The sequence below is a fragment of the Rattus norvegicus genome, chromosome 5 (genome assembly GCF_036323735.1).
Source record: "Rattus norvegicus strain BN/NHsdMcwi chromosome 5, GRCr8, whole genome shotgun sequence".
NCBI classification, from domain to species: Eukaryota; Metazoa; Chordata; class Mammalia; order Rodentia; family Muridae; genus Rattus; species Rattus norvegicus.
In genome coordinates this window covers 148,242,522-148,261,804 of record NC_086023.1, presented here as the reverse complement: position 1 = coordinate 148,261,804, position 19,283 = coordinate 148,242,522, and the positions used below count along the sequence as shown (strand labels likewise).

The following is a 19,283-nucleotide window of genomic DNA, read 5'->3' as shown; positions in this document are numbered from 1 at the left end:
TGCCAGGGCAGTCTTGCTCACTGAGCCTGGGATAGGGTGAGGATGTCACCTCTATGGTGGCTGAGACTCCTCCCACTACCAACACGCTGGCCACAGCTTGAGGCCACCACCATAAACTGGCTACATGAGCCCTAATGCTTTCCTTAGTGGAACAAGGGCTATTCTGTTTACAGAGGGGATCTAGAGGCCCAAGTCACAGCCCTGTCACCCAAGCCACTGCCTCATCATCACCCTCAACACACACTGCTACCTGTCCAAACTCGGACAGAGCTGAGGTGGGAAGAAACAGGGGCAAGGCCCAGCCTGCGTGGTCTTACATTCTGGGTAGTGTGGGGTGTTTCCTCCCACAGTGGGCCAGGGACAGTCACCTCAGAGCCACTGTTCATGCCAATCTCCTCTAGTAGATGCAACTTTCAGATGCCTCATAGCACAGCGACCCACCAGGGAACCATGCTCAGACAGCAGTCACATACCATGGCCTGGCCTGCTCAGTGCCTGCACCATTCTGCTAGTGACCAACATTTCCTTAGTCACCTCCAGGGCCTCCAGCTCAGATCTCCCGTCGACTAGACAGGTCTCAATCTTAGCTGTACACATGCTCGGAACCCAACATATGATGTGTCCTGGCTGGGCTTCATCTATCTTCCCGCCTCACCAGAATGCTCAAATACCAGAATCAGAGGGCTTCCCAGCTCAAGATTCTGAGTCAGGGGCCCCTGCAGACAGGTAGGTACTTAAGTGGTAGGAGATGGCCCTCCTGGCCTCTCTCTAGTAGTTGTCCCTTTCTTGGGGGACACACAGCTCCTGCCTTCACTCCCACCCTGACAGCACCCAGAATTTATGAGTGGCATACAGAACCAGCTCTCTGAGGGGTCCAAGAGTAGCTTTTTGGCATGAGAATGACGTGCCTCTGGGGGTTGGGCAGGAGGCAGAGCTCCCAGTGTCTCCTCTGTCCTTGTTTTAATCTCCCTAAGGAGGCCAGATGACCAGCTGCCCCTGGCCAGAGCTCTAGACCCTGGGATTAAGACCTGGATTAGGGACAGGCCTGTTCCCGTGAGCACAGCTCCAGTGCTGTGTCTGCACAGCACATACACATGTGTCCAGAGGGCTCCTGGAAGCACCTAGGGACACTGTGTGTGCATGGGATGGGGCCAATTGTGGGTGTGGATGCTGCGAGTCCGAGCCTGTTCCTATGGGCACAAGGAGTCTTAGTACTCCATGCGAAAACAGTCCCTGCCACTGGTCTGGGAGTCCGAGTACGTTCATCTGTGTCTTCACATGTGTGCATGCATCGGTACATGTGCACATGTATGAATGCATGTGGAAGTCTAAAGTCGATGTCAGGTGTCTTCCTGCTCCAGCTTTTATGGTTGAACCATAGTCTCTTGCTGAACCCAGAGTTCAGTTTCTGGGAGCCTGGTTAGACAGCTTGTCCCAGGGACCCCTTGTGTCAGTCAGCCTCATGAGTGCTGGGATGATACATGGGTCACCATGCTCACCTAGCTCACCTGGACTCTAGGTCTTCCCATTTGACAGCTAGAACTTCAATTAGCGAGTGCCCAGCCTCTGTGGGTGCATCTGACCCTTACAACGTTGCCACAGCGCCTCCCGACTTCCTCCGTCGAAATCCATGTGGAGTCACCTTAAGGGAGTGAACCTTAGCAGCTGGGGAAGTGGGAGAGGTGGTTTCCGCTACTCTAGGCACTCAATCATCAGCTTAGACTCCTGGCAACTTCCGTATACACCTGCATGCAGATGACCTCGTCACTCACCACAGTGTAAGCTTGGACAGAACCGTGATGTTAGTAACCATACGTGAGAAAGGGTCACCCAGGGACCATCACAGCCTCCCGGCCAGGTCTAAAATCATTTCTCCACTTCATGTGAAAGCAAGATAAAACCAGCTTCCCAGCTCCTTCAGTTACAGGACCTTGACCAGCAAGACCAGTGTCTACTGTCCTCAAAGCAGCTTTGGCCTCAAATTCCTTGGGGCTTGTTAAAGGGAGAGATGAGCCCTTGACGGGGAGGTGAGGACTTCCAAAGGGATGTCTATCCCAGCTCTAACCAGATCCTGTCCCTCCAAGGAACAAGACTTCAAGTCCCCACTGAATAACAGTCAGGGATGAGAGAGGTCCCAATCAGCCAGGGAGGGAGGGAAGGAGGGACAGCCTCAGGGAATGAGAGTAGGAGGAAAAGAAAACTAGGAAGGAAGAGAGGAGCAAAGGTGTTGGAGGGGGAAGGATGGCTGAAGGGGACACCTCCAGGTAACCCAGCCCCCAGGGCCCACTTTCAAGGCATCAAAGTACCAAAGCACCAAGATACACACACAACTCCATGACTACATCTCCCCAGCTGTTCTTGCTTCCCTTTTCTCCCCAGCTTGGGAGGGGGGGGTCGTCATACAGGGGAGGGCCAGGGAGAAAAGACAAGGTGTTAGAGTGAGAAGAACCAGAAATAAATCAAAATGAGGATGTGTGAAAATGGGGAAAAGAAACAATACAGCAATGTCAGACCAGGGAAAACGAACCGTGGATGTGTGAGTTGGGCCGGGAGATGATGTCATGGGGAGGGGGGAAGGTAGCAGCTGCAACAGTGTATCCAAGACAGGGCTCCCCAGAGGCTAGGTAACAAAGTAACCCTGTGGGGAGTCAGACAAGAAGAAACACTGAAGCAGGACCCGTGCTTGGCAAGGAATCTTAATGTTGGGAAAGAGCAGGGCCTGGGAATCTAGCAGAGGTAGGACAGAAGGAGGGCTCCCCCGGTGTTGGGCAGCTAGGAAGAAGGGCTATCTGAGCTGGGCTTTGGAGCATGAGTAGAAGTTCACTGGAGGGGTAAGCGAGGATATACATTGGTGTGAAAAGTCAGAAATGGGCTGTTGAAGGGGTCTTGGGTGGGGCAGTGCGCAGGGCAGAGGAACCAGTCTGAAGCCTTGCACTGAAGAACAGTGAGAATAGATGTGGCACAGATACCAAGGGACACAAGAGTATCTGGGGGCAGCCAGGGGGGAAGCTTCTGGAGACAAACAGTGGAACCACACCTGGGCTCTGAACAACAATGGAGACAGGTAAAAGACAAACTAGTATAGGGAGTGATGCTCACCCTGGGCCTCTTGAAGGTTTGCAATCTCAGTTTGGTAATCAACTTGCTGTTACTTTGGGTCCTCTGCCACCAGCAGTCCCCTCCCTGCAAGCCTAGGTTAGCTTCAGCAGAGATAGTAATAACAAAGAATCGTCCTCATCCTCGAAGTCAAGGAGGCCCTGGTCTGAGTCAGCACCCAGAAGGCACACAAGTTCAAGGATATGGCAAGACCTTGGTCTTTACCTCAGTCTTGATGCAGCACCGGATGGCACAACTTCTCTGCTGCTGGCAGTTTGTGTAATAGATGGCGCCCTAGCATCACACTGCATGGGTTCAAATCCCAACTCAGCTCTACCTCTGTGACTTTGCGCAAAGTATTTCATCTCCCTGTGTTTCTATCATATTTAAGAAATGAAGATAATGCCTGTGCCTTTCTCACAGGGCTGAGTGTGATTTTTGATACACTAGGTTTGGTATCCACCATACGACCCCCTTACAGGCCACACCCACTGCCTCAGGGCAGAACGTAAAGGTCTCAATTCATCACAGCTCACCTGGTGAGCTGTGTGGAGTCTTCTGCACTGGGGCCTGGGCTGGGTTGGGTGGGGCCAACTATCTAACCCCAGAATGTGCTGAGGTACAAAGCCAGAAGCCTGGAAGTAGCCAGTCAGTAAGGCCACCCCTTTAGCAACAGGATAGGGAGAGAAAAACCCTCCATCTCAAACACAGGCATGCTCGCCTTCCACACGACGTGCTCCCTCCTCCTCTGGCTGGCAATCCTACTGTTCCTTTCCATAGCTTGTCCTTCCAGCAGACCATGGCCCTTCCTGCTTCTGAGCCTTTGACCACTCCAACCCTCAGCCATCCACTGAGGGCTTGAACCAAGAACACTTCCTTCACAAGGCCTCCCTTCAGTCTCTAGAACCAACACCTCACTTCCTTGACTCCTTCCTTCTCCATTATTGGAGCTTCATAAGGTCCAGAGCCAAGCACGGGGGTTAGGGGAAGACACACACAGCTCAGACAAGGGCTGTGGGTCTGGTGGGTTTCAGCAGGCAGGTGAGGACAAGGACCCGGTGATGGACTCCCCACCCAGTGTTCTTCTCACCCCTGGGTGGCCTGGATGTGAGTGACCATGTCCCCAAGGGTCAGGGAGAGAGATAGCACTCAGTGTGACTGGAAAGGAAAGGGGCTCCCACCCAGGCCCGAGAGGAACCATGATAGGACACCTGAAGGGTGTGGGACACTCGAGGTCAGGCCATCAGTGGCTGTGAGGACTGGCAGACCCAGATCGCCCCCCATCCAATGGTTCCATTTCACAGACCATTCAGTTCCCTTTTCCTAGATGAGTTGCTAGAAGAATCAAGCCCAAGGCAACCTTAAAGGAAGCTGATACTAAAAATAAAACCTGCCACCCTGGTAACTAGTGACCGCTGAACTAGCTTTGCCTCCCAAAGCCTGAAGAACCAGGAGCCACCAGTCCCTCTCCACAGAAGAGGAGACCCCTTCCAGGGCTAGGCTGGTCTTGCCCTGAGTGGACAAAAGTGGTCTCCCGCTCCATCTCCACAAATTTCCCATCCACAGCTAGGCAGATAGGCTCTTCAGACTAATACCACAAGCGCCCAGTATGGGCCCTGTATACCGTAGGCGCCCAATAAAGACTGCTGCCCCAACCCAGTAGTCCATCGCAAGGATCTAGGAGCTGTGCCCAAGCCCTCATCACTGTGTGCTCTACTTGGTGGCACAGTGCCCCGGGCAAGCACCTGGAAGGATGCAGAGCACTGTGTTCACCTTGGCAGACGGCTTGCTGCCCAGATGGGGTAAGATAGGATGACATGACGTCCCACCAGCAGTGCTGAGGACCCAGAGGTGACCAGCACCTAGAACCCTTATGTCCTGACCACTGTCCCTGCAACTGTCATCCCTGCCGTCTGCCTCCACCCCTCTGACAGGAGGCACCTTGAAGGCAGGAATGTGGGTGGGATTCAGAGGCAAGGCCTGTGCCCCAGGTGAGGCAACCACAATGGTCGGGAGAAAAGGACAGATGGACACCCACACCTGCCACACCCTGGATAAGTGCGCCAGTTATGGGCTCCACCAGGTATTCAGAGCAGAGCCCAACGGCTCTCCCTACCCGCCAGGATTCCTCGGCTGTCCCCCAGGCCTGAAGCTGGAGGGAGACACTAAAGAACCGGCCTCCTCCTCCCTCCGCCCATTCTGGTGCCGGCCACGGCCACTGGCGATCGAACTGGCAATCATCCAGCTGCAATTAGACTCCCAGATGGCACTGGTGCCGCTTCTACATGACTCTTCCAGCCTGGCTAAGAGCTAAGGTGGGGCTGGGGGTGGGTGGGTGGTCCACCGGGCAGGGAGAGGGTACAGGATACTCCAGAGCTGCTCAGGTATAGTCCGCCCACCCTTGAAGGTGTGATACAACATTAGCCACCCCGGGCAGAGCTCCAGAGTAGGACTGGAACAGCTGAGCGCAGACCCCGTGTCCTCTTGGCGCGTGTGGGCGCCACTGGTGGTGGGTACCTGCCCATCCCGGAGCCTTGTAAGTAAGGCAATGATATCAGTATCCTAGGGAGGCCAGAAGGCTCAGTGAGCCAGCCATCTCTGACTGCAAAATGTACCACCATGTTTGGGCAAGGCCCAGGTCATCCACTGAGCGGGACAGCTGAGGGTGACCATCTCTACAGGAAACTCCCACTCCAAGGTTCCTAAACGTTAGACAGCCTGGGCAGGGGGAGGGGGGAGAACAGAACTCAGACCAAGTGCTCTAGGATATAGGATCCTGGGTGTGTGGATGGTGGGTGTGTGGATGGTGGGTGTGTAGGTCGTGGGTGTGTGGACGGTGGGTGTGTGGATGGTGGGTGTGTAGGTCGTGGGTGTGTGGACGGTGGGTGTGTGGGCTATGGCTGCTCAGATTCCACACACATCACCCTGCCCAGGGATTTGCACACAGGCAACCTGATCTTCGCAGAGTCCCAGGGCCATGACATCTGAGCAGTAGATAGGTCTACCTGTCTCCAGCCTGCACTGCAGGGAACAGAATTCCCAGAAACTCAGCACTGTGGAGCCTAGAAAATACTTTGCCTAATCTGGCCTAAATCCAGTCAGCTGCAACTGGGAGTCCCAACCCAAGTTCTTCTACTCGGAGCCCAGGGCTCTGCTTTAGGCCTGGCTCCCACAGTCTTATAGGGAAACTCTAGCCCTGATTCCAGACAGCAGGTCCAAGAGGGCAAGAGGTCCAAGAGAAGACCAAGAGGGCAAGAACAAAACAACAAGCAAAAGCCTGGGCAATTAGAAGCAAGAAGCTAATCTAACATTTACAGGAGCAGCCACTCCCTCCCTGTTTATGCCATACCCTAACTCTCAAGTGCCCCGCCCCTGCTATAAACAGGCTCAGAGAGGTTGGGTGACTGCGCCCAGATCACATAGCAAGAAACTAGAAACAGCAGGGTTTCAACCTCACTGGTGCAGAGGTCTCTGCAATTCTGTTTCCAGGTTTCACCTTCAGATTTGGTGCTCCCCCTTCCCCGCCCCAAACAGAGACAAGCACCAAGGTCTGAGTGAGAAGACAAGTTCTGACTGTTTCAGCAGTGGGGATTAAGAGAATTCTTCCACCCACAGACCAGCAAGATAGCCCCAGCCTGCCACCCTCAGCCACCAGATGAGAAAGGAGCTAGATCATTTGTGAGGGTCCCCACTCTCCCACGGCTAGGTCCCCCCCAGCCATGGCTGCTCAGACTCCCCTCTGTAATCACCCTCTTCCTGTTTGATACTCAGACTAGGCCTGGTCTGTGGGAGTGGGGGAGGGGAACAGCCACCCCTCTGGCTAGGGGCCTGCTCTGGAGTGAGGGGCCGGAAGTGAAGGCTGCCCAGCCTCCCGGAATCTTGGAAGGCTAGGAGCCAAGGCAAATGCGTGGGGGGAGAGGGGGGAGCAGTCAATAAGGCTAATGTTCCCAGGACATTTTGTGGGACAGAGATCTGAACGATCCAGGTGATCGCCAGTTCAGTCCTTGCTCTGGTTGGTGTGGGAGCCAGGAGGGGTGGTGGAAATAAGGGGCCAGCCTCCAGGCAGTGTCCCACTTGGTCATCCTGCCCCCAGACACAAAATTACAGGGCTGCACAATGCTGGGCTGAAGCCCAGAGCCACAACCTCATGGTCATGGCCAGACTTGGTGGTGACAGCATCACCACAGGCCCGCCCTAAGCAGCCCCCTGGCGCCTCCCAGTCCGCGTCCAATACCCTGAATAAGGAAGGTTCCCACCCACCTCACCAACTGATCCCTCCACACAGGAGCGGAACTGCTGGCCAAGCTGCATTTTCTGCGTCTCTATACTCAGTTCCCACTGCCCAGAGTGGCCTTGGGTGCCCCTAGAAGCTCAAGGTCTGTCAAGAAAGTCCTGTGACTCCCCTCATCCTGGCTTGGACCTTGTGAGTCATTCCCTCTCTGCCACCAGGACAGAGAGAAAGTGAGGGTCAGAGACCTGGCACTCAGAAGGGAAGGCTGAGGCAGAGATCTGGGTTCCTAATGGTTTTCTAGGGATAGAGGGTGGAGTAGGGGTGCAAAGGCAGGTCTGGTCACCTGTGTAGAGGCAGCATGGCTCATGCCTCATACCCAAGGGATCTTTAACCCCTTATCATCCAGGATTCTCCTTGCCCTGTACTCATGTGACCCAACACAAGGCCTTCAAGCTCTAGACATCTTTTGGGGACTGAGGGGTTCTCTGTGAAGCCCTGGTTGTCCTAGAACTAGGCTGGCCTCCAACTCAGAGATCCCACCTACCTTTGCCTCCTGAGTGCTGGGATTAAAAGCATGGGCCACCACTACCTTGGCTTTGTACACCTCTCTTATAAAGTTCCCCCAACCAGTCTCCAGGGACCTTTAGAGTCACCCCTTTGCAGATGGTAGAGGAAACGCCCTAGGAAAGCTCTTCTCCCTTTAGCGGCTTGTTGTAACCCCCAAGACTACAGCAGAATGAAATGTGAGCAGGGACAGTGTCTAGTGAGACTGGGCAGCTGCTAAATGATAGCCAAGAAGAGACAGTGGTACCCTTGCCTATCAGCTCAACAATCAGGAGGTCGAGGCAGGAAAAAAAAAATCACAAGTTCAAGGGCTAGCCTGGGCTAGACAATGGGACTTGATCTCAAAAATTATTTTAGTAAGTGGGGTGGTGATGGTGCATGCCTTTAATCCCAGCAGAGAGAGGCAGGCAGATCTCTGAGTTTGAGACTAGCCTTGTCTACAGAGTGATAGCCAATGCCTCACAGAGAAACCCTGTCTTGGAAAAAAATTAATTAATAAATACATAACTTGGGGGATAAGGAGACCCCAGAGAGATGAAGTAAAGTACGTAAGCTCACAGCATATGAAGGCATAGACTAGGACCGATGGCTCGGGGCGGGAGCCAGCTGGGCCCCAACACAAAACAGCTAACTTCTGGCTATGCGACTCTGAGCAAGTCACCAAGTGTCTGTGGCTCATTCCCTCATCTGTGAAACAGGAATTCTGGTTATTTCAGAGACTGTCCGGCACACATCCTACACTCAGTCATATAGAAGGCTGGGGACAGGTGTCAGAACTACCCAGCGCTCAGCCTGGAACTGTGGCGCCTACCTGGAGTCCTCCTCAGCCAGTCCGCAGCTGGCCCAGAGGGCTCTAAGTAGCAGCCCTCTCCCTGGGCAGCTTGGAAAGGTGGGGGTTGGGGGGTCAGTTTCCAGGAGCCTCCCCTCTCCTGAAAGAAGCAGGTGGTCCCTCCCTCCCAGGCAGCCCATTCATCCACAGCTATCTGGCATTAGGAGGCTGATTCCACTCCCAGAGAGCAGGAGGCTTCAGGTCCAACCCAACAGCCCCGAAAATTCAACCCTGTTTCTATAGGTGATGGATGGGAGAGAGAGTGTGGAGGTTTAGCCAGGCTGCCATTGTGGACCCTGTCAGCTTAGCTCAGAAGGCCTCTTCTTCCAGGAAGCCTTCAAGGCTTCCTCCAAGAAGGGCCATCTCCAGAGAAAGGCAGCATACTCCAGCTCCTGCGAGGGGCTGAGCCTAACACTGTCTAATGCACAGAGAGGGTCTTAAGATAGATGACAGCACTGCTCCAATCACACAACAAACATCTGCTCCTGGTGCCCAGCACCCCAGAAGTCATGAGGACCTGGGTTCTGGGGCCTCTAAATCACTCTGCTTACTATAGTGACCAGCCTGGGACAGTCCCCAGCTTTTCATTCCTATAGTGAGGTCACCAGTCTGAAGGGCAAAAGGAAAGGACTCCTGGGTGCCAGGAGCAAGCCTCACCTGGCACCACAGACCTCACCTTTCCAAACACACGACCATAACTCTGACAAAGAACAGGGAACAGTGACTCGTGTCTGCAATCCCAGCACTTGGGAGGTAGGAGGGTAGGGAGTTCAAGATCATCCTTGCCTATGTAGCAAGTTTGAGGCTAGCCTGAGCTACATGGGACTCTGCTCCCACCCCCGCCAAAAGGGAATCTGCGTGCACCAAGCACTGAGGCTATGCTTTTGCTCTTTTTTGCATCTTACAGAGAGAGGAAATTAAGGCACAGAACAGTTAAGTCACTTCCACAAAGTCACACAGCCACAAATCAGTTGCATAAACCACCCCTGACAGCAGACTGAATGGCATCTATGGTCACTCCCAGATCTGGACCTTGAAAGGACATTCTCCCAAGGCTATAATTTCTTGTGTCCCCACATTCCATGCCGCCCTGGGAGTCACTTAACGAGAACAGCTGAGGTGGCCTGAGGTCCTCAGAGCCCTAGACAGTCAGTCTCTCTCAAGACCGAAGCCTCAAATCTGTAGGTCAGGACACGCCCCCAACTTGCCAGCCACAGCCTGGATCAAACCAAAGCAGCCTTCTCCTCCCTCAAGTCCCATTTCCCTGATCCTGTGCCCTCCCAGACTGGCAAGAAGGCCCAGGGTCATCCTGTTTCTCACCTACTGAGCCAACCACTGTCAGTTCCTTGCGGTCAAAGGCCGGCACCAGAGAGAGACCATTCCTGGACCAGCCAGCTGGCCTTCTTCTAGTCTAGCCTCAGTCCTCTCTGAAAGCACCACCCTTTAACCCTTAGCTTCTCAGGCCAGGCACCAGGGCAGAGCCCTTCCTCGACAGCCCCAGTCCCTCCCTGGGAGGACGACATGCTTACAGAAAGAACACCTTTGGAGAGCCATCCCTACCACAGTCTCTCCTCTCGCTCAGCCAGGCCCACCACCTGGGCATGTCACTCAGCATTGGCCTGAACCATGCCAGCTGTACTTTGCCTTCACACCTGCCTGGTTGAGGCCCTACTATGTGCTAGGTCCTCCAAATCTCCCTGGATCCTTTCCCTACTGGTAGAAAGTGTATTATCAGCCTTTTCCTTCCTAGGGACAGTAGCTCCGGTGGAGCCATTTGTCCTGAGCCCTTTGTGCTCACACCAAAATACCCTCAAAGGTGACTCTGTGTCTATTCCTCCAGGAAGAGTACCCTTATTCTGTCTCTGCAGAAGGGGAAGCCGGGGCTCAGAGGAGTGGACAGGCTGGCTCAAGGCCTCACCGTGAATGGGTGGTGGTCCTCGCTGGACTTTGAAACCAGGTCTTTGATGTCAAGGGTAATTTTCTCTAATACTGCTGAGAAGCCGGCTCCCACTGCCAGTATGGGTAGCGCTGCCTTTCTCTCAGGAACCTCTCCCTTCACCCCTCTCAGGAAAAAGGAAGAAAGAAAGAAAGAAAGAGAGAGAGAGAGAGAGAGAGAGAGAGAGAGAGAGAGAGAGAGAAAAGACAAGGTATGCATGGACCACCAGGCACTATTCTAGGGTCCCCAAAGCTAACAGTCCCCAGGGCAGCTCAGGGTCTTGCCTGACTCCCTACAACCTGGCCACCATGCTTAGGAGAGAAGGGGCGTGCCGGCCAGCCTGGGCTCTGGTGGTCATCTGAGTGGGTAGGGACAGCCATTGCTCCTGGAGTCAGCCACGGTGGTAGGACCTAGAAATCCCCAGCTCCTTCGGCCCGCATTGAGACACCTATCAACTCAGAACTCACTTGGGAGCTGGGTTCCTCCGAGAAGGGACCTAGCTGGTCTACCTGCAGGACCTTCTTCCTCCTGTTCTGCTAGTGAAACCAGAACCAAGATCAATTCCATAGCTACTTGGGTTTCTCGAAGGGACAGTCAGGGGTCACCTGCTACCCACCTCTGCCGGCATGCACATCCATGTCTTCCGGGGTGGGAGGTGAGCCAGGCCCACCATCGCCACACACCTGCACACACCTGCACACACATGCGCGTGCTTTCATGCACTTCTATGGGTCAGAGCACACACCCCCTCATCCAGCAGTCACGCAGCCATGGCCAAGGTGGCACACAGAGTGCACAATGGGTCACCCAGTGTGGAGCGGAATGCGGATGCCATCCGCCCCATAGGGACAGAGCCTTTCCCATGCCCACACACACCCACAGGTGCCCACGCACCCTTCTTAGAAGCAGACACACACAGGGTCACCCTCATTCACCCCCGCGGGTCACCTTCATCGACCCACCCCCCTCCTCCTGGGGAGTCCCCAAGGCCCTGCAGGCGGCTTGGGTTGGAGTGGGGGTGGGGAAAAGGCGACCCCAGCGGATACCGGACGCACACGCTTCCCGGCGGGGAGGAGACCCGGTGAGACCGGGACACACCCAGAACGGCGCGCGCGACGAGGGGACACGCAAAGACACGCGGGGTACACGCTGGGCACTCTCTTGGGGCCCATCACTCACCCCCGCGGCGCGGCCGGCCAGCAACAGCAGCAGCAGCGGTGGCAGTAACAACCCGCGGGCCCCGGGCCCATGGGTGGCGGTGTCCACGCGCTGCCCCTGTGCGGTCCCGCGGCGCGGCGGCCCGGGCTTCATGGCGGCCTTTGTTCGCGGCGCGGGCTGCGCGGGACCTGCGCTCGGCTCCTCGGCCGCCGGCTCCGCCTCGCTCGTTCGTTCGCTCGCTCGCGGCTCCGCGCCCACAGCGGCCGCGCCCGCAGGAAGCGTCGCCGCCGCCGCTGCCGCCGCCGCCACCGCCGCCCCCCGCGCGGGCGGGGCGAGCAGGAGGGCGGGGCCGCGGCGACAGCGGCACGCGACACCGCCCCCGGCCTCAGTTTCCCCGAGCGCGGTGGGGACGAGGGGCGTTGACGTCTACCCCCCAACTGTGGATTCGCGGAGCACGCTGTGTGCGAGCTGCGGGAGAACCTGGGCTCCTCCAGACAGCACCCCGCGTCTCTACACTCCCTGGGGTGGTGTCAGAGGATCCGGCTTGGGGTCCCCCTGGTCCTTCTGAGTTTCACCTTGACCTGTCTATCTGAGAAACACAGGCTACAGCCCCTAGCACCCTGAGTGCAGGAAGAAGAGGCTTGGGTCAGCTACAGGCACGCGTGGGGAGCATCAGCACGCTTCTCCCTCCACACATGTTGGTGAAGTCACCCGTTCCCCATTCATAGGGGCTCAGTTGCATGAAAGGATCTCGGGGGAGGCTGGTAAGGGTAGGCGTTGGTTCGTTGGCACATGAGCTGAGCAGGACACCCTCCAGGTCCCTGCAATCAACACTATCCATTTGATGGCCACGTGTCCTTGGAAAGAAACCCAGACTCGGCACCATATAAGGCAGAGTGCGAGATGGGTTCCCCAGAAGGAGCGAGAGGCTGGGGCATCACAGGTATGCAAGGCCTGCCTAGCTAACCTCAGTAGACAACAAGAGGGGAGGGAGGATCTCTCCACTCTGTGGTTTACAGATCACTGAGAAAGAGCCAAGCCTGAGTAGTAGATGGCTGTAAGGCCAGCACTTAGGAGGCTGAGGCAGGGGGCTCTCAAAGCCTGGACTATATACTGAGTCTCTGTCTTTACAAAACTAAGAGGGGAGAGGGAGATGGAGAAAGACATAGCATCTTACTTAATAAGGGTGTGAGTTGAGTTCCCAGTACCCACATCAGGCAAGTCACAACTACCTGTAACTCCAGCTCCAAGGGATCCAAAACCTTTAGCCTCCAAGGACACCTGCACTTGTGTGCACAGGTACGGCACACGTGCCCTCAGGTGCACACCCACATGAATAATACAAATAAATCTCCTAAAAATAATAAAAGCAAACGTTGACACGTTATTTTAGAAGATGGGCTTTAAGGCTGACCTTGAACTTTCTTCGATGTAGCTGAGCACGACCTTGAACGTCTTATCCTCCTACCACCATCACATCCAATGTATGCAGTGCTAAGAACCGAACCCAGAGCTTTGTGCAGAGGGGCGTGTACTCCCCCAACTGAGCTACATCCCCAAGACTTCAAAAACAGTCTTTTAAACCAAATCCATTCGACGTATTTTGGCATTTGAATGCCTTGGAGAATAGAGCTGGAAAAGAGTAGAGCTGAGGAATCAGGAGCTGGCTTTATCGCTAGCATAATTAGGAACTGAGGGACTCTAGTTCTGGGTTAAGCAAGTGCTTGGGTTCAAATCCTAGTTCTGACAATCATGAGCTGTGGTACTTGTTTGTGCAGCTTCACCTCTCTGATCCTATTCCCCAAATGTATGACGCAAATGATGACCATATGGGCTTCACTTATTCATTCAACAAACACATCGAGCGCCTTGTGTGTACCAGGTCAGGGGACAGGCTGGGAAGTTTCTGTGAGCTCTTCCTTTTCATGTACTGGGAGGTCAACCAATGTGGTTGGGGATTGGGATATGGGCATGACACCACCTCCCAGAGTGGGTAAGCAGACCAAGAGTGGTTCTGAGGCGCTTCCAAAGGTTTAGCAGGGATCAAGCAGGAGACCCAAGGAGTGGCCTGTCAACTATGTGCAAAAAAAAAAAAAAAAAAAAAAAAAAAAAAAAAAAACCCTTGGGATAGCTGGATCTGACTGACGAACAAAGTACTGAGCTGCCCATGCTAGGAGGCAAGCAAGGCTCAGAGTGTTGCTCAAAGGAGTCTACCAAGTTGCCAGGAAGCATGGTCCAGCCTTGCCTTCTTCCTTCCACAAACCAAGATCCCAGCAGGAAACCTTGTGGGGAATCTTTGGCTAGGAGCGCCACCTGCTGCTTGTCATAGGTACATCATGGACGGAGCTGAGATGGGAGTCTCTGGGGATCAGGTGCACTTTTAGTCCCTGGACATTCAGAACATCACTGGTCACCCCACCTATACCACCATGTGTGTCCTTCCACACCCCCAGGACTCGAATGTCTCCTTCCGTGTGCTATCCCCATCCACCAAACAGACTCCAGAAACTGCCGTCATCCAGCCTCAGGCCACCTGGCAAAGACTCTCTCTCTCTCTCTCTCTCTCTCTCTCTCTCTCTCTCTCTCTCTCTCTCTCTCTCACACACACACACACACACACACACACACACACACACACACACACACACACACACACACACACAAAACACCCCACACACTCAACAGTCCGTCTGTCTTTCCTGGAGGGAAAGTCCAGGTTTTGTTTTTTGTTTTTTGTTTTTTGTTTTTTGTTTTTTTTTGGTTTTTGTTGTTGTTGTTGTTGTTGTTGTTGTTGTTGTTGTTGTTGTTTGTTCTTTTTTTCGGAGCTGGGGACCGAACCCAGGGCCTTGTGCTTCCTAGGTAAGTGCTCTACCACTGAGCTAAATCCCCAGCCCCAAAGTCCAAGTTTTTAATGGACAATAACTGCAGGGTTCTAGCCAGGCTGCCTGTCCTCCACCCTTCTCTCTGACAGAACTCCAGTTCAGTTTTTCAGAGCTCAAGAAGAACTGGGCAGTTGTCAAGTTGACACATGCTGGAGTCAGAGGGAACCACAGTTGAGAGAATGCCTCTATCAGCTTTGCCCATAGACAGGTGCGAGGGGAGGGGGGATGGCATGGATTTTCTTGGTTAATGACTGAGAATGTGGACGAGCCCCGTCCACTGTGAGTGCTGTGATCCTGGTGCAGGTGCATAAGAAAGCAGGTTGCAGGCAGAGATGGCTCAGTGATTGAGAGCTCCAGGAGACCTGGGTTCAGTTCCCCACACCAATAAGACAACCCACAACTGCCTGTAATTCCAGTCCCTGAGGATCTGGCCTCCTTGGGCACAAATGTTGTGCCCAAACATACAAGCAGGCAAAACACTATTGCACATAAACATAAATAAATATTTAAGCCCGGTGGTGGTGACATGACTTTAATACCAGCCACTCAGGAGGCAGAGGCAGACAGACCCCTTGATTTAAGGCTCACCTGGTCTACAGAGTGAGTTCTAGGACAGGTAATGCTACATAGAGAAACCTTGTCTGAAAAAATAAGAAAGAAATAAAGAAGGAAGGAAGGAAGGAAAAGAAAGGAAGGGAGGGAGGGAGGAAGAGAAGGAGGGAAGAAGGGAGGGAGGGAAAGGAGGGAAGGAGGGGAGGAGGAGGGAGGGAGAGAAGGGAAAATAGGCTGAAGAAGTCCAGGGGAACAAGTCAGTAAGCATATTTCCTTTGCTTCAGTTCCTGCCTCCAGGTTCTTGCCTTGTGCTCCTGCTCTGATGTCCCTCAGTGATTGAGGATGACCTGAGAGCTGGAAGACAGGATTAACCCTTTCCTTCCCGAGTTGATCTCGATCACTTTTATCACAGCAGTAGAAAGTAAATCAGGACAAGAGTCCAGCCCCACCCCACCATCTTACTGCTGAAACCCAGCCAGTGAGGAGACCGTGACCTCTGCTCTTAACCCCCAGGCTGTATTGGGAAGTGTTTGGTGAGTGAATTAAAGTTACTGAGGGAGCTGCACTCTAAACCAAGACATGCTTAGATGCGGCCTAGCATATAAGTTTGATTCCCACCAGCTGCCTGGACCGTGTCTCCCCAATCCCTTGTGCCCCTCGTGAAACTGTCTCCTAACTACGGGAGCCCCCCCCCAAAAAAAGGGTTGGAGGGACTGATCAACACTCTGATCAAGGCTGCACCCCAGACTTGACAGACTTGACTGAGTGATTCTCTCTCCACCTGCCTCCCCCAGAGGTTTGGCCAAGCAGATGGGATCCTCAAAACCCCTGTCAAGTAGGAAAAGCTGAGATTACAAGAGGGCATCTCATCACCAAGCCCTGGCCAAGCACCTGCTCGCTTTGACTTCTCCCAGGCCTGGTGCTGTAAGGACCAAGCGACTCATTCCTCGGAGAGAGCCCAGCCTACAGAGGTGCCTTGCCTGCTGACTCTGAGGGCCCCCACTCAGTAACTTGCTTCCGGTCTCCCAGGCGGGAAGTGGATGAACCAGGAATCTGGACTTAGCTCTTGGAAAAAGAAAAAGTTTGCATTGTCTAGGTATGTGTGTGTGAGGAGGGGCTTGAATGAAGGTGCCTTTGGAAGCCAGAAGAAGGCATCAGACACCCTGGAGATAGAGGTACGAGACAGGCATAGGCATCAGATCTAATGTGACTGTTGAGACCCAAATACAGGTCCTCTGAAAGCTTTACAGGTTTGCTTAACTACTCAACCATCTCTCCTTAGACAATAAATTAATTAAAAGTAAAAATAAATAAATAGAGAGGGTCTCACGATGTAACCCAGGTTGACCTGGAATTCTTTCAGTAGGCCAGGGTGTCCTTGGGCTCACAGAGATCTGCCTGACGGGTGTATGCCATCGCTGTGTGGCCTGGCTTGTTAACCTCAGTGCTGGGTGGTCACCTTGGGACAAGAGGGTCCTTGAAAGCATCTCCTGCATTTTCAGGCCCTCCCCTCTCCTACTCAAATTTCTGTTTTGCTCCCCAAGAGTCAGGATAGAGGTCAAAGTCAAGATTTACTTCTGGGAAAGCCTTGGTGAAACAAGGCTGAGGAATCAGTGACCTCCCAAATGTAGGAACTGAAACAGGATCCTAGCAGGATTGCACCAGACTTGAAGGAACCAGAATGATCTTTGCAGAACTTGGAGAGCCTCAGAGGTCATTCTTTGCCTTCATGTGAAATCCAGCGTGGGCAGCAGCTGGTAGCCACAGTGCCCAGCCATCCCTCAGGTCTCATGGGTGTGTAGAGGGGATGTCAAGAGTCCAGGCTAAAGAGGCCTTCGTGTCTGGAATAGCTGTGGATGGGCCAGCGGAACCTCAAGACCCCAACAGGTCCCTTGGCAGCACATAGTTTCTGGACCAGAACAGCCAAGGAAACTGAAAGCAGATGAGACTTCCCGACCTGCAGCTGTGAAGGGGAAGGGAGATAGTGGGACTGGCTCTGGGGAGCCTTAGCTGCCCAGCGCTGCCCTGAGGTACCCATATAGAGCACCGAGAACAGAGTCTTAAAGGTGGGCTGTGCACCAGAGGGTCCTGAGACTGCGGCCATACTGTTTCGACAACCATTCACCTTTGAACAGATCCTTAGGTGCCAGGATGAGGTTTCCCCCTGGGGAAATCCAGGAGGTCTGCCTAATAGTGACATCTCCAGAGAGGCTGGGGTGGACGAGTGCTCTGAAGCCGAGAAGCGTGACCTGAAGCTTCATTCTGACATTCTGCTCATGCAGGGGCGGGAGCTTCTATCTACCTGAGAATCCCAGATTAAGTATTGTTACTTTTTTCCTTGAGAGAGGGACATAAGTGCCTGTTCTACCCGGACAGGACTCAACAGACCATAGGATGAGCCCATCCGAGCTGGGCTTGGGGTGAGTCCTAGGAGCATGGGTGACTCAGTCAAAAGCAGCTGCATCTTCAAAAAGCCTCCCAGTATGGGTGACTTAGAGAAGCTGCTACCGGACTGCAGAGTGGCCCTCTGCAGGCCGTTCTTTCCATTGTATGCTACCTCACACCAGAGCGGGCACCATTTCCGGAGGGCGTGGTGTGGTCACCGCAACTCCTCTTCTAGACAGCAACTGTCCTGTCCAAAGAGGAGAAAGCAGTTAGCCTCGCCCTGCCCAGGCAATTTCGTACGTCTGGTTCACACTGAGAAAGGCGAGGCGTAGAAAGTGAGGCGACGGGTACCATGCCACACAGTCTACGGCTGAGCTGGGGACTGGATGGCTCCTCATCCTGAGGTCTCCTCCCAGATGATCTGGTAGCCTTGTCCAGCTGCCCCCGATCTGTAAAATCTTGGGACCTGGTCACCTCTGCCCAAGGTGAGGCGGCTGAGGTCACAGAACTAGAAAGGTTGTGAGGAAGCTAGGCCTAGACTAATTGAGACTCACACCTGTCCTCTCTCCTGTGTTGGGGACCCAAGAATGACTGGGGAAGGAGAGAAGAGGGCAGGGAGAGGGGGATGGGAAAAGGGAAGAACTAAGAGGAAGAAGAGAGAAAAGACAGGAAATGAGGTGGGCAAGAGAGGGAAGGAGAAGAAAAAGGGAGGAGGGGAAAGGAAGAGCATTATCTCAGAGGTTTCTCCATAGCACACCCGAGCTTCTGGGAATAAATTGCACATTTAAAGTCATTTTCTTGGAAGGAAAAGAAAAAAAAAAACCAAAAACTTCCTAAAAATACTTTCCCTTCTCACCCCATCTTGAGACTGGAGCTGAGGGCTGGGAATCCTGACTCCCCCGGCTGCTGCAGCTTGACTGTTGGCACAACTGTTGTTGGGATTAATGTATCTTACATTTGAAGGGGGATCTTGTGAAACTGGCATCCAGCCCCACCACTGTTGAAACAACCCCCTCACCCCGGGGGAGGAGGCAGAAATCTGCTATTGAAGGTCACAGGAAGGCAGTAACTTGTAGCTGCCCTCACATGAGGGCCACCCTGCTCTGTCTCCAGCAGATTTGTGTCCCCTTTGCCTAGATGGGGTTTGGCAAGGGAACCTGGAGACACAGGACAGGCTCAGGGTTGAGTCCTGGAGCCACCGACTCCTGATATTCAGAATCCAAGTGACAGCACAGACGTGGATCCTACCACCACCGCAGGAGGCTGGCAACTGTTTGGAGTCATTCTCTGCCTGAAACTGAGAGACAGACAGGCTGAGATACCTCTCGGGGTCAGGGAGTGAGCAACTGGAGTAGGTGGGTGGGTGACTGTGGAACTGGATCTTTCCCGGGTGCCTGGAGTCTCTGCCCAGAGTGCCAGGAGCAACCTCCACAGGAATCCAGCCAGCAGGACAGCATCTGAATGTCCCCAGAGCTACGGTGACCTTAGGGGACACACAACCCTGGACTGTGGTTCTAGGCGAGAGCACCACCAGGCAGGACCCCTAGAGCCCCCAGTGATGCACTCGAAAAGCTCTACTTTCTGCGATAAGTGTCCTGGTTTTGGAGACACATCAATCACCCTAGCAAAACGAAGGGTAGTGCTGTCTTT

General features: G+C 53.9%; 1 protein-coding gene across 1 annotated transcript in view; it reads right to left on the bottom strand.

The window, feature by feature from the left end:
* Positions 1-12,013, bottom strand: part of Sdc3 (syndecan 3) — a 32,733-nt gene extending 20,720 nt beyond the window's left edge. Inside the window, exon 1 of the mRNA NM_053893.3 lies at positions 11,836-12,013. Coding sequence (NP_446345.3) covers positions 11,836-11,967 — 132 coding nt within the window. The 5' untranslated portion in view covers positions 11,968-12,013. The remainder of the gene's footprint in view (positions 1-11,835) is intronic.
* Positions 12,014-19,283: the final 7,270 nt, after the last annotated feature.